We start from the raw sequence: 15,779 nt of genomic DNA, 5'->3' as shown, positions 1-15,779 counted from the left end.
AGCAACAGATTTCTGTATATTATTCTTATATCCTGCAGCCTTACTGAATTTATTTACTAGCTCTAAATTTTTTTGGTGAATATTTCAGGGTTTTCTATATACAGGCTCATGCCATCTGCAAATAGTGACAGTTTTATTCCTTCCATTCCAGTTTGGGTATTTTTTCTTGCCTGATTGCTGTGGCTAAGACTTCCAATACTATGTTAATTAGAAGTGGTGCATGTTGGCATCCTTATTTTATTCCTGATTTTAGAGGAAAAGCTTTCAAATTTTCACTGTTAAGTATGATGTGGGTTTGTCATAAATGTCCTTTTTTATGTTGAGATATGTTCCATTTGGACTTCTCAGGTGGAGCCAATGGTAAAGAATCTGCCTGCCAACGTAGGAGACTAAAAGATGTCAGTTCAACCCCTTGGTTGGGAATATCCCCTGGAGAAGGCCATGGCAACGTCCTCCAGTGTTCTCGCCTGGAGAATCCCATGGGTGGAGGAGCCTGGTGGGCTACAGTTCATAGGGTTCACAAAGAGTCTGAAGCAACAGGCGCGACTGAAGCAACTGAGCACATAAGCATGCACGTTCCATCTACATATTCTATTCTTACCAAAAGTAATAGTAAATTCAAATCCAGTTTATACAGAAAATCTTACATCTTTATATATATACATATATCTAGTCAAAAAAACAAAAAGGCAAACAAATTCACATTGTAAGTTCTATTTTTGGGGAACAAAGCATTTATTTTTACAGTCTCTCATTTAGTGTAATAATTTTTTTACAGTTATATGGCTTTCTTCTTGTTCTTTGTCTCATAATTTATATGTGTTCATTAAATATTAACAACTGATATTTTATAAAATTAGTATAATTAAGAATATGTTACTTTTAGTCTTCCTCATTGACATTTATAAGATGACATAGTGAAAACATGTTTGGAAAATATATACAGTATATTGGCTTATCCAATAAGACAGTCACTAGCCATATCTGACTATTTAAAATCTAATAAAGTTAAAAAATCTATTTTTTAGTTACAACAGTCACATTTCAAACATTCAATATCCAAGTGTAACCAGTGGCTACCAATTTGGATAATGCTCATATGGAGCCTTTCCATTATCATAGAAAGTTCTGATATTATTGCTGTTGTTCAGTTGCTCAGTCGTGTGGATTACAGCACGCCAGGCTTCCCTTGTCCTTTACCATCTCCTGGAGTTGGGTGAAATTCATGTCCATTGAGTCAATGATACCATTGAACCATCTCGCCCTCTGTCATCCCCTTCTTCACCTGCCTTCAATCTTTCCCAGCATCTAGGTCTTTTCTAATGAATCAGCTCTTCATTTCAGGTGGCCAAAGTATTGGCTTCAATTTCAGCATCAGTCCTTCCAACGAATATTCAGGATTGATTTCATTTAGGATTGATTGGTTTGATCTCCTTGCATTCCAAGGGACTCTCAAGCGTCTTCTCCAACACCACAGTTCAAAAGCATCAATTCTTCAGCACTCAGCTTTCTTTGTAGTTCAAGTCTCACATCCATACATGACTACTGTAAAAACCACGGCATTGACTAGATGGACCTTTGTTGGCAAAGTAATGTCTCTGCTTTTTAATATGCTGTCTAGGTTTGTCATAGCTTTTCTTCTGAAGAGCAAGCCTCTTTTAATTTAATGACTGCAGTAACCATCTGCAGTGATTCTGGAGCCCAAGAAAATAAGTCTCTCACTGTTTGCATTGTTTCCCCATTTATTTGCAATAAAGTGATGGGACCGAACGCCATGATCTTCATTTTTTGAAAGTTGAATTTTAAGCCAGCTTTTTCACTCTCCTCTTTTACTTTCATCAAGGTGCTCTTTAGTTCCTCTTTACTTTCTGCCATAAGTGGTGGTTTCATCTGCATATCTGAAGTTATTAATGTTTCTTCCTGCAATCTTGATTCCAGCTTGTGCTTTATCCAGCCTGGCATTTCACATGATGTACTCTGCATATAAGTTAAATAAGCGGGGTAACAATGCAGCCTTAATGTACTCCTTTCCCAATTTGGAACCAGTCTTTTTGTTCTATGTCTGGTTCTAACTGTTGCTTCTTGACCTGCATACAGGTTTTGCAGGAGGAAGGTAAGGTGGTTTGGTGTTCCCATACTTAATAAAGATAAAAATTTCCCTCAATATTACATTTTGAGTATAGCAATGTATGTATCTGTTCAGTTCAGTTCATGCTCTCTGTCCTGTTCTACTTTTTGCGATCCCATGGACTGCAGCACTCCAGGTTTCCCTGTCCATCACCAACTCCCAGAGCTTGCTCAAACTCTTGTCCATTGAATCGGTGATGCCATCCAAGATATTTGCACCCATCATAAATTTCTCCAGAAATATGTCTATGATCTGTACTTAAACAATATATGTCAAATATGTATATATTTATGTGTATAATTGTTTATTTCCACAGGATGGATGGTTACCTTTTTCATCCACTTAATAGTATAAATTGAAGATATTTTTTATGATGCCTTTTGTTTTTTTCTGATATGATTTAGTGAGTTCATAGAATTCCCTTGCATAATGTACTACCATATATTGATTTCCTATTATATTCTTATAAATATACTTGACAGTCATTTTTGAAGTATATTTGTAGGCTAAATTCATAGCAGTACATAAAAAGAAAAGTTCATTTGAAATTTAATAGACAGCATCAAATTGTGTTAAGCAAGTCCACCAGTGTTATATGTTACTGCCTGTTAATCTACTCTGGCCATCATTAAGTATTGCCAACATGTTAACCATTATCACTTTGGCTGTTGAAAAATAGTAATTAATTTTACACTGATTTGCAATTATTAAATTATGAGTGAGATTGAGCATTATTTTCTCATATGTGCATTGACAATTGATTCATTTTGTCTATGAATTCCTTTTCATAAGCTTTTAAAATTGGGACTTACAGGTTAAATCTCTTATGAACAACACTTAGTTAAGTGAAAGTGAAAGTCACTCAATGTATCCGACTCTTTGAGACCCTCTGGACTATACAGTCCATGAAAATCTCCAGGCCAGAATACTGGGGTGGGTAGCCTTTCCCTTCTCCAAGGGATCTTCCTAACCCAGGGATCAAACTCAGGTCTGACAGAAAAGTTATTAGTCTAATTCCATGCATTGAAAGTCTATTAAGATGAAAACAGCAAATTAATGTTATACTATTTATATATTATGATTTTATCAAAGATAGAAAATAAGAGAAAGTAGATATCAAACTTGATATTATTGAAGAATATACCAGAATACATTAAATCTCAACAAATAATTTTCTTTTTCATTACTAACCTATGTTCTCTTAGCTTCTTTGAAATTGCTTATGGCAATGCTAAACTAATGATATCATACCAACTTATGACCATGTCTCAAGAAAATTTAATCTTTACAGCATTAGTATTGTCCTATGTTTTCCTCATATTTAAAGATTTAGCCAGGTTAATTTTTTTATGAAGCAATATTGGTCTTTATATTTTCTTTTTAAAATGTAAAAATTGCAAAGTTCTCGATAACCATACCCTGGCCTATGCCAGATATGAAGTCATATCACTGACAAAAATACTTGAAATTCCTATATCATATTTTAAAATTCTAACTCTATTAACTAGAGTTTTCTCTCTAATATTTATCTAATGGAATATTAGCAAAAATTGTACTTAAGTAATTTTCTACTGGAGGAGTCTAATCAACCTATCTTATAAATATTATATTGAATAAATCATATTAGACCATGATTAGGAAAACTTATCCAGGAATCCTAATGTGATATATTATTAGGATTCCATAACATTTCTATCTACTGTATTCTTTAATACATTACAATTAGTATGTTATATTCTTTGCCTAAATGTAATAGCATCCATTTTAAAAATATGTTTGAAATATTGCGATTAGGAAACATTAAGACAAGAAGAATCAGAGTAGCACAGCTGACTTCAGAGAAATAATTTGCATAATTTTGTAATTTATAGTATCTCTATACTTTCCCCAGCTTAAACTTTTCTAATTTATTGTATTCTTGAGTGGAGGAATACTGACTTTTTTTTCAAAGTCACCTAGTTGTCCCTGTTTTAAGTTACTAATAGAACTCAGAGACCATTAGTCATCACCTTCTATTAAAGATAAAATATTGTTTTTTAAATGTTTTGGTGTATAGAATATGATCCAAATCAATAGAGTATTAGTTGGCTATTCATGGTTATTGAGCAATGAAGGTATATGTGAGGCATTTTACATGAGTTAGTAAGTACTGATTTAATAGTCTTAAGAGCTACCTACTGGTGTCATGGCATTTTCTTCATTGAGTATTTTAATAAACTATTCTAGTATCTATAAAATGCAAGTTTCCAAGAAAAAAAGAGTGGCCATATTTAATGTTTATACAAGATGAATGTCCTAGGTAGCACAAAGAAATATAATTCAAACACTCTTCTAAGTAATTGGGTAGCTAAGAAAAGACAACATTAAAAAATACAATAATGGTCTGGTTTTTTAAATCTTTGCATATAAACACAGTTATGGTGGTAACAAACAATCAAGTTTTTATTTAGATCTGCGAGATAGAAGGTAATCTCTTTGCCTCGTCCTTGTTCCTTTTATTTGAAGTTAGGCAGAGAAAGAGAGCCCATCTTTGGTATCACGTAATAAACTGCAATTTGGTTTGTATTCTTTTCTGCCTTCTCTCAGTCCTCTTTCCCTTTTTATCAATGATATAGTAACTATTTCTCTCCTGCCATTCACTTAAGTTCAACTGGCTTTTTGAAATCTTTCCTTATGATCATTTCACAATCACTTATAGACTGTGTTGCAAAAGAAACTTTTTCAAAACATTTGAAAATGTAATATTTTATTGTTTCTAGAATAAGAGATGACTTTTCAAAGCATTTTTGTCAGTTATTAAAATTACCAGTTTAAAATTAAATTAGACAATTAGGGACATTATAGCCAAATAATTTAACATGAGGAGTATTTGTGTTTATGTGTGTGCAGTCATTTTGGTTGGATGAGGTGAAGAGAGCAGAAAATAAAAAAAGACCATACGGTTCTCAAAGACCTGTTTTGTTTTCTTGTTTTCATCATTCTATGTTTGTTGAAAATATACTCTTTTACACGCTAAGACTTAGTAGATTCTCCAGCTAAAGTTTTTAGATCAGTATTTTTGTTGTTGTTAAATAGAGATGCCTATGCATATATTCGGACTTCCCAGGTGGTACTATTGGTTTAAGAACCCACTTGTCAATGCAGGAGAGACGTAAGAGACACAGGTTTGATCCCTAGGTTGGAAAGATCCCCTGGAGGAGGGCCTGGCAACCCACTCCAGTGCTCTTGCCTGGAGAATCCCATGAACAGAGGAGCCTGGCAGGCTACAGTCTATAGGATCACAAAAAGTCAGATACTACTGAAGCAAACTTAACACTCAGCATACATAAATATATTTATTTATTTATGTATTTATTTATTACTAGCATGTTACAAGATCTAGAATAATATTCACCTAAACTGTACAGTTCTTATGCATCTGACATTTCTCAATTTTAAAGTACCCAAGTTTTCTTACCAACTTTTGTTTTATTTTTAATTCAATCTCTGATTCTTCTTCTCTTGCTCAGTCTTTTCTCATCCTTAAGTCATACAAATGCATATTTTATATTTTCTGGCACTTCTGACATATAAGTTTGTGTTTAATGATTTCTTGCCATGATATTCAATATCTGACAACTTAGAATACCATCATTATCTATTTCTACCTCCAGTTATAATGTTTCTGACAAGAATGAATCATTGCAATGGAGCCTGTTAATAGGGGCATTACTGTGGCAATACATGTAAATTGAGATTCCAAACAACCCAGAAGAGCAATCAGAAACAGTGATCAATGATGAGATGGAGTGTACATATAATTATATACATGTGACTCAGATGAATCACTTATGCTGAAAAGGATAGAAAAGGCTTAAAGGGGGAGAATTAGAATGATCTTTGAGATAAATAGAACTCAAATAAGGAGTAGGGAGAGGTGATGCTGTTACAGCAGGTGGGACAGATTGAATAATAATACAATGATAAAGAAAACACATTCAAAGAATAAAAGTAATAGTAAACATTACTCAAAATAACTGTATTGTTTCTGCTCCACCCATGGTAGACCATGGTGTTTGAGAATTTTTTCCTTTTATTTGGGAATTAATTTGCATTGGATGTAACCTTTTATGTAATACTCCATAAAGTCCCAGATATTTCATTTAAATTTCAGGCTTTTGCATGAAAATCTTAAACATCCCCTATTAGGTTTCCACAGGGATTATAACCACAGCATTATCTAAAAATGATATGTCTAAAATTTTCCTCAAAATATGCCTTTTTTTTTTTTTTTTTTTTGCTTTTCCCCAACTGAGGTTGCAGTAACAGCATTAACCCATGGATTAAAAACATGAAAACCCATATTTGTTTTGTACAGTTTCTTTTCTTGGTTTTCAGATATAGTCATTAAATCATTTTGTTTTTATCAACCATCTCCCTTGCGTATGTCCCCTCGTTTCTATGCCCTTGGCTCTTTCTAAACTTCTTGACATTGCTCATCTGGATGACAATGAGAACCTCTTCCCAGATCTAATTGACCTCAAGATATCATTAGAACCAGCTCATTTTCTTTTCCACCCAATTGTCAGAGGAATTATTCTAAATTCGAATCTGACTTTATTGCTTCCTTGGCTTTAAATTTCACCATTCATGGATTAGCACTAATCCATGGGGCTGGCCACACCTCTTTTAAAGCTTTGTGTATATTTTTGAAGGTTGTTCTCATAATATAGTCTGCAATTTCATATAACTGGAAAACACTGGGTTATGAAGTTTTCACTGACTTTACCGCCAAGTATATGAAGTATATACCATTCTTTTCTGTAACTCTCCCAGGATTGCACTCCCGGACCCCCGCCTCACCTTTATCCTTATGGCAGTTATTGCTTTACCAAAAGTTAGCAAACTAGTAGTCCCTAGGCAGAATCTGGTAGCCATACATATTTCAAAATACTGAGCTATAATTTTAAAACCATGACGGTAAATTATATTAGAACTACTGTATATAATTTCTTAAATGATAATGGTTATTTGAAACCAAGGGGCTACTGCTCCTTTAGATAACCTAGCCTAGGGGATACTTGCCCACTAGTCCATTTGGCCTCAGTGCACTCAGACATCCCTTTTCTATCACTACAAACCCAGTCTTTTAAGTCGTTTGGATTTTGGACTCCTGCTCTATCATGGAAAAACACGGTTCTTGTCTTATCCTGCCCAGTTTGAGATGGGAAAATGTCCAATGACTTTGTTTTTCAACTTTGTAGCACCTTCAGTGGTTAGCATGATGCTCATCTTATTTTGAACGTTAAGTAAGTTAGTTTTGGTACAGTTGAGTGATATACAGAATGAGGTACTACAGAATCTTCCCAAGCCGCCTGAAAGCATGCATTTGTTTCTCAACTTGATCAGATGTCTTGTTTTCATTGTTGTTAAATTGACAACTGGCATATCTGTTTTTCTGTTTCTCTTACCTGATATGGCTTTAATTGAATGTTCCTAGATGGCAGAGTTCATGCATTTTAATGCTCTTTGTCCAAAAATGCATTAGTAAGCATCACTGCTGAAAATACCAATAAGCACATGTAGAAAATATCTCTGCATCCTTTTATTGCAATAGTAATGAAGTGATTAAATATATAGGTAACAAAATAGCATTATTGGCAATAATAAACTTCCCAAAATGCTAATTTGTGGCCTTATCAAGTTGAGAGTCAACTGGAACTATATTAACGTCTATAATTAGGGTCAATGTACACCAAAGGGTCTCTGGGCTCTGCTAGGAAGAATTAATCTCCCAGATGCAACAGATGATAATGTAAATGGCTTATGCTAAGAGGGATTTTTTCCTGAGATTTCTATGTCCCTTAGCTAAGCAGCAAGAATGTCTGTCTTATATGTGTATCATCAGCAAGTCTCTTTGCAGCACCACCTGTGCACAGCTCTCTAAATTTAGAGTAGTTTCTACAGCTTGGGCCTCTGAAAAGGTGTTTGGAATGTTTCCCAGGTTGTATGCTGCATAAACTTGGAGGCAGTATAGTGATAATTAATAAAGTGCCAGACTAGATAATTGTAGGAACTGTAAAAGATACTAAAATGTTGTTACCAGAGGCTCAGATGCACCTGTGAACATGTGAAGTTAATTTGTGTGAGCAACATCATATGAGAGTGGACGGGGACAAGGGAGATGAGATTTTCTTTAATTCAAACTTCAGACAGTGTAGCTCTATAAAAAAGGAGAGAAAGGAGGAAGGAGGGAAAGAAGGAGGAAGGAAGGAAAGAAGGAAAAAAGGGAGAGAGGGAGGGATGGAGGAAGGAAGGAAGGGAGGAAGGAGGGTGAGAGGAAGGAAAGAAAGGAGTGAAAACAAGAAAGAACCTCCTGTTGGCACAGGGCTTGTGAAAGGAGTTCCTCCTTCATTCTTTCTTGATGTATCCTTCTCTGTGACCTTGACAAAAATTTAAGAACAGTTATTATTAGAGTTTTCGAATTCCCATTGGACTGGAATGATAGGTATTGCCCTTTTAACCAATTTTTAAATAACACCGAACCTCCTCATCTGTGTAACAGTGCACCTCCTAATGCTGCATTCATGTGAGAGAGAGGACCTTGTGTTCTCTATGTGACTCTGAATTCCATACAGGCTAATATCCATTATTTCTACATACACTAAGTTAGTGAAAAAATTAGAATGAGGCTACCTACCTTACAGCTTACTCCTTGGAAGGAAAGTTATGACCAACCTAGATAGCATATTCAAAAGCAGAGACATTCCTTTGCCAACAAAGGTCCGTCTAGTCAAGGCTTTGGTTTTTCCAGTAGTCATGCATGGATATGAGAGTTGGACTGTGAAGAAAGCTGAGCACCAAGGAATTGATGCTTTTGAATTGTGGTGTTGGAGAAGACTCTTAAGAGTCCCATGGACTGCAAGGAGATCCAACCAGTCCATTCTAAAGGAGATCAGTCCTGGGTGTTCTTTGGAAGGAATGATGCTAAGGCTGAAACTCCAGTACTTTGGCCACCTCATGTGAAGAGTTGACTCATTGGAAAAGACTCATGCTGGGAGGGATTGGGGGCTGGAGGAACAGGGGACGACAGAGGATGAGATGGCTAGATGGGTTTGAGTGAACTCCGGGAGTTGGTGATGGACAGGGAGGCCTGGAGTGCTGCAAGTCATGGGGTCGCACAGAGTCGGACACGACTGAGCAACTGAACTGAACTGAACCTTACAGCTTTGTCATGAGAGGAGTGTTGAGAACTACAGAGTTCAAAGCAATTTCAGAGCTTATAATATGATACATGATAGCTCTACTAATTGTGATGGTAGCTCCGCTGTTGTGATTGTAGTTTGTTGTTATTTTCATTATTATTGAAATGGCTTTTTGAAAAAATGAAAAGCAAATTTCTTCAGATGAGTTATTACCAACAATTATTCCGTTCTTGTAAAGTGGCTGGTATAAGATGGATGAATATAAACAACGCCTCTTCTAAATTAACATTACCATGTAAAAGTATTTTCTCCTAGAGCACTCCATTCTCTTGCATATCTAGCTGAGAAATGAAAAAAAAAAAAGAAAACTATGTTATTTCAGCAATTCTCTGGGTGTGTGTGTAAGGGGGTGCTTTTCCATGGCTCAGAAGCTAAAGAATCAGCCTGCAGTGCAGGAGACAAAGAAGATATGGGCTGGATCCCTGGGTCAGGAAGATACCATGGAGGAGGAAATGGCAACCCACTCTAGTATTCTTGCCTGGAGAATCCCATGGGCAGAGGGGCCTGGCAGCCTACAGTCCAAAGTGTTGCAGAGTCAGACATCACTGAGTGACTAAGCACAGCACAGACTTACAATTCAATTCTTTCTGATACTAATTCCCCAGAGTTCGTGAAAAACCCACAGGTTAATGACACAGTGACTGCCCCCAATTTGATAATTTGATCGAATGATACAGAAAGAGCTATAGTTATGATCACTGGTTTATTATAAAGAATACAAATGGAAAGCCAGATGAAGAGGTAAATAGGGTAAATGAAGAAGGGTCCTAAGCACAGTCTCTCTCTCAGAGCTGATATGCATCCTCTCCTGCTATACCGATATGTTTATCATCAAGGAAGCTTCTACAAATCTCATCATTCAAGGCTTTCACTGAGATTTTGTTAGCTAGGACTGGTTGGTTAAGTTGCTGGCAATGTGATTAAACTTCATCTCCAGTGCCACCACCCTCCCTGACCTCCAAGTAGGGTCCAAAGTGCTACCCCTCTAATCAGGTGGCTGGTTCTTCTGGTAACCAGCCCCCATCCAGAAGCTATCTAGTCACTCTTCCATCACCCCTACTTCTGGAGTCATCTCAATAACTTTTATCAGATATGGTCAAAGTGGGCTAGTTATCAATGACAAAAGACCCTTCTATCACTCAAGAAATTCCAAGGATTTTATTGTTTAAATCATTTGTAACAGATTTCAATTATTTATTTATCTGGTGGTGCTGCAGGGTATATAAGTTCTTAGTTTTCCAAACAGATCAAACCCATGCCCACTGCAGAGGAAACCTGGAGTATCAACTATTGGGCCACCAGGGAAGTTCCCCCAAGCATTTTAGAAGCTCTGTGTCAGGAGCCAGGGAAAAGCCCAAATACATATTTCTATTATACCACAGAGAGTTTGCTAAATGTTGGTTAGTCGGAGCTTCCTATCCTTTCCAATATGTTTGAAAATTTATAAGTACTAAAACCTTGACTTCATCCTTTTTTGTTTTTTCTTGGAGAAGTGTTGTGGAAACTGCCCTGTGTACAATTATTTATACATGTATTTCTCTGCAAAAATCATTAAAAATTAGTTTGCTTAAAATCCATATAGAGTTCATTTTTTGGTTTGTATTGTGTAGGCTTTTGATGCGTCAACTCAATTTCCTTGCCTTCTCTAGATTTGAAGCTATGTATAAACTCTACTTCAAATAAAACAATTTCCCCACTCTCTATATCAGATCTATTCAATGGTAAAATGAAGGGCTCAAAATAGAACATCTGTAGCATAGTTGTTTATATACCATATAAACACATTTCAAGTTTGTATGAACTTGAAAGTGAAAGTCGCTCAGTTGTGTCCAACTCTGCGACTCCATGGACTGTAGCCCACCTGGCTCCTCTGTCCATTGAATTCTCCAGGTAAGAATACTGGAGTGGGTAGCCATTCCATTCTCCAAGGGATCTTCCCAATCCAGGGATTGAAGCCAGGTCTCCCACATCTAGGAGGATTCTTTACCGTCTAAGCCACCAGGGAAGCTGTATATGCCATATATATATAGTAATCAAGATAATTAAAACATTTACTCTGGGGGTTTTCTTTAAGGAGATTTTGTCTTTAATATATGTCTTTTAAAAAATATAAATGTATAACCAGTGGTAAAACTAAAATGCAAAGACAGAATATCATGACACCATAGAATTCCACTGTTTCTTTTCCTTTTGATTGATCCAGCATGCAAATGTAAAAGCATTTTGATTACTTTGAAGAAATTCAGTGGTGTTTTGTTTTTGTTTCTATAATGAAAATATTAGCCTAGTCTATAGTGTTAAAATGTAGAGGACATATGGGGCAAATATTTTTCTTAATGAAATGTCTAATATAGGCTCTTCCAAGTTTTTATGTCCATCTGTGTTCATGACTGTTTAGACTTAAAGTGTGAATGAGAATGCTTATTTTACAGTATTATGAGGATAATGGAGATATTTTTAATATTTACATATCTAAATGCTTATTAACCTTTCTGTTATTAAATGTTTTAAAATAATTGTTTCTTTTTACTTTCAGGTAACCTTCAAAGCATCAAGACATTCAGTTTCACCAGATTTAAAATATGTTCTTCTGGCATATGATGTCAAACAGGTAAAGGAATGAACTTCTTTGCAAAAATGTATTATTTGTAGTGCACTCAGGTAACAGTTCATAGTTTTTTGTGTCATCTACTCTAGAGAAAATTTGGCATGTCCAATAGCTACTGGTGATTATTGATAACTAAGATGGCACAAGAGAATTTTGGTGATACTGTCCTTTCTTTCATACCTAGCTAGTAAATTACTGGAGCAATCTGCAAGGTACTGGCTAGATACAAAGCCACGTCTTTTAGTGGGGAGTGTGGTAGAACTCAGCAAATCCAAAAAATAGGGGCTTTTGATATTCCCACATAAGGCTTAATATGTGGGAATTAACTGTCATATGTATATGTTGATTAAGGAATTTCCTAATAGCTGTTCCCTGAGCTGCAATGTGTATTGTTGGAGGGAACTGGTAAAAACATTAATTCAGTTTATGGTCAATGATTATTTGGTGGTGTTTGAGCATAACCCTATAGTTGTAGAAAATTCTGAAAGTGGAATAAGGCAAGGAATCAATTCTGAATAAATAAAATGTTCTAATTGCAATTAGCATTTCATTATTCCATGTCAGCTCTATAGCACAATTAGAGTAACATGCATGGTTGTGGAGTATCTTGTACTTAGATATAATTCGCACTGTTAAAAAGCAAAGTGAATGTTGAGAAGGCAGTTCAGCAGATTAGATTCTTTAGAAAATAAATGATTGGAAATTATTCAAGGAAGTTTTGTGTGGTTTAAGGCAGATAATAAAAATTTATAGACTTAAAGCAGAAAGGTTCATATAATGCATTGAAAGCCTTTGAGCACATGACATTTTACAGTTCAAAGAACCCTCTCCTTGATGGTTTTAGTCTTTTGAAATATACATATGCTATATTTTTGGACAAGTTTATGTTTCTTATTTAAAATAATTAATTTATACTACAAAAGACAAGGAGATTGTAATCAAAGACATTTTTTTTCTGTTATAAAATTTGACCCTTTTCCTTCACCTTTGTTTTGTGTTCTATTCATTGAGATTTTGAAAACTATGTAGGAAAAATGCTTGTTTCAGAAGCAAAAATAATACAATTTCCTTAAGGTTTTGAAATAATATTTATCTAAAGAGTTTTAATTAAAATGACATTATATAGCTTTCAGTAATAATTAAGACATATAGAACTAGCAGAAGGATAAACACACAGATCAATGAAACAGAAAATAGAACTCAAAAATATACACATCCAAATCTGCCTAACTGATTTTTGACAGAAGTGCAAAAGCAATTCAATGGCAGAAAGACAGTACTTTCAACAAGTGGTCCTGAAGCAATTGGACATCCATGGGCATATCAAGCAAGCAAAAGCCCCATAAATATACTGACTTAAGTTTCACATTATGTAAAATCTCAAAATGTATTATGGATTTAAATGTAATCAATAAAACTTATAGAAAATACATAGCAGAAAAGTATTTCATATCTATAGCTAGGAAAATTTTCTTAAAATGTATATCAACTGGGTCACACTTAGCATATTACACTCTGGAATGTAATATGCAAAATTAGGTTGATTTTGGATACTGGGGAAAAATATATCAGAATTATGTGAAAATATATATAACACCAAAATATACCTATAGATCAACCTTAATAACCCCCTTTTTTATTTTTGCTTAATTTCAGAAAGAATGAGATATTTTATTGACATAGTCTTTGGAAGTGAGAGGAAGCTCACTTTACATTAATAAGTAAAAAATGATCAAATGAAATTTAATAATCTTCTATACTGCATTCATATATTCTTATTTATTCATCATCTATTAAGTACAAACTCCTGGACTATAATTCTGCAGGGTGTGGTATGTGCACCTATAGGCACATACAAGATTGAAGCTCCTCCTTTAAGAAACATACAATCAGTTAGAGGTGATACCACTCAAACACTTATATTCACATAGAGCCTTGAAGGATGCGTTATAGGCATGGTGATATTAAACAACAGAAAAAATTCCATTCAAGATAATCATGATAGAAAGGGAAGCATGGGCTGGGCTCTGAGAGTCAAATAGGTAAGGATGAATAGAAAAACATTCCAGGTGGGCAGACTACATGAGGCTTCTTGGAAGCAACGTTAAGTCTTTGAGGTATAGCAGTCAATTCAGACAAGCCCAGAGATTGACAATTTAGTGAGAAAAAAAATAAATGTATAAATTTTGTTGAAACCCAATTAAAGACAATTTAATAGAAATGATGGTGTACCCTGAGATGGCAATTTGGGATAATTGGTTTTAAAGAAATTAAATGTTGTGATTAGCCGGTGTGTCTGTCAGTGTGTGTGTACACATAGATAAAGCTCATTAACAGAAACAGGGAAAAAGTTCATATAAATTCCAACCAACCCAAACACATCCACTCAAATTATTTTGGTGTGTTTTATTCCTTTTATCTCCCTATATATAAAAAAGTAGAGAAACAAGAATTATCATATATCAAGCATTGTTTTAGACAGTTTTGAAAATGTTTTTGAGTGTATCCCCCTTTTCTTTAATTAATATCTTATGGGATCCATTTTTATAAAAGGAGTTTATGAATGAAAAGATATAACAAAATTTGAACTGAACTGAAATTCACAATAGTTAACAAAATTAACTATATTAAAATGTACAATTCAGTGGTATTTAATATATTCACAATACTGTTCAAACACTCTATTTTGTTCTGAAACATTTTAATCATCCCAGAAGAAAAGCCTATTCCCATTAATCAGTAATTCCTCATTCTTCCCTGCTCTACACTCTCATAATCATGAATCTAATTTCTACCTACGAATTCACTTATTTTGGATATTTTACACGAATAGAATCATGGAGTATATGACCTTTCATCTTGTTTCCTCCACCTATTTTTTTAGGTTTATATGAATTATAATATATATTAATACTTCATTATTTTTTTATGGTTGAATACTATTTCATTATATGTTTGTACCATGTTTCTTTATCCATTCATCCATGGAAGTTTATTTGGCTTTCCTCCCGACTTTTTGACCATTATAAATAGTGCTGCTGTGAACATTTGTACACAAGAAGTTTTTTGATTACATATTTTTGTCTTTGGAGGTAAATATATTGAGGTGTAGAATCATTGGGTAATATGATAATTCTGTTTATCTTTTTGAGAAACCACTAAACAACTTTCTAAAATTGCTGCACCATTTTACATTCATACTGGCAACGTGTAAAATGTACCAGTTTGTCTGAATCCTCACCAGTTGTTATTTTCCATTCTTATCATAGCTATTCTAATTGGTATCTCATTGCGGCTTAGGTGTAAATCTCCATAATTAGGCTAATGATGTTAAGTGTATTTTAATACGCTTGTGTGCCTTTTGTGGTTTCTTCTTTGGAGAAATGCGTATTTATGTCTGTTACCTTTTTTTTGTTGTTATTGTAGTTGAGTTTGAGAGCTATTCAGACATTCCAGATAGCAGACCATTATCAAACATAAGGCTTGCAAATATTTTTTTCTACTCAGTATATTCTCTTTTCACTTTTTTGATAATGTCCTTTGGTGCATGCATTTAAAAAATTATGATGAAGTATGATTTATCTATTTTTCTCTTATTACACATGCTTTTTGTTGCTATACCTAAGAATACATTGCCAAATTCAAGGTCATGAAATTTTAACCTTAGGATTGCTTCTGAGAGTTTAATAGTTTTATTCCTTATATTTAAGTGGTTGATATATTTCAAATAATTATTTTTGATTGAAATAGGCATTCAGATAGAAAATATTTTAAGGGTCTTTTTATATATTGAAAAAAT

General features: G+C 34.5%; 1 protein-coding gene across 2 annotated transcripts in view; it reads left to right on the top strand.

Moving 5' to 3' along the window:
- DPP10 (dipeptidyl peptidase like 10) overlaps positions 1–15,779 on the top strand; it is a 771,622-nt gene that overhangs the window by 400,785 nt on the left and 355,058 nt on the right. For both annotated transcript variants that reach the window (XM_005676208.3, XM_005676210.2), the window contains exon 5: positions 11,909–11,983. In XM_005676208.3, coding sequence (XP_005676265.1) covers positions 11,909–11,983 — 75 coding nt within the window. The remainder of the gene's footprint in view (positions 1–11,908; positions 11,984–15,779) is intronic.

This window comes from Capra hircus, chromosome 2, assembly GCF_001704415.2.
Source record: "Capra hircus breed San Clemente chromosome 2, ASM170441v1, whole genome shotgun sequence".
NCBI classification, from domain to species: domain Eukaryota; kingdom Metazoa; phylum Chordata; class Mammalia; order Artiodactyla; family Bovidae; genus Capra; species Capra hircus.
The sequence above is the reverse complement of the archived record's forward strand: the minus strand, read 5'-3'. Positions and strand labels throughout refer to the sequence as shown.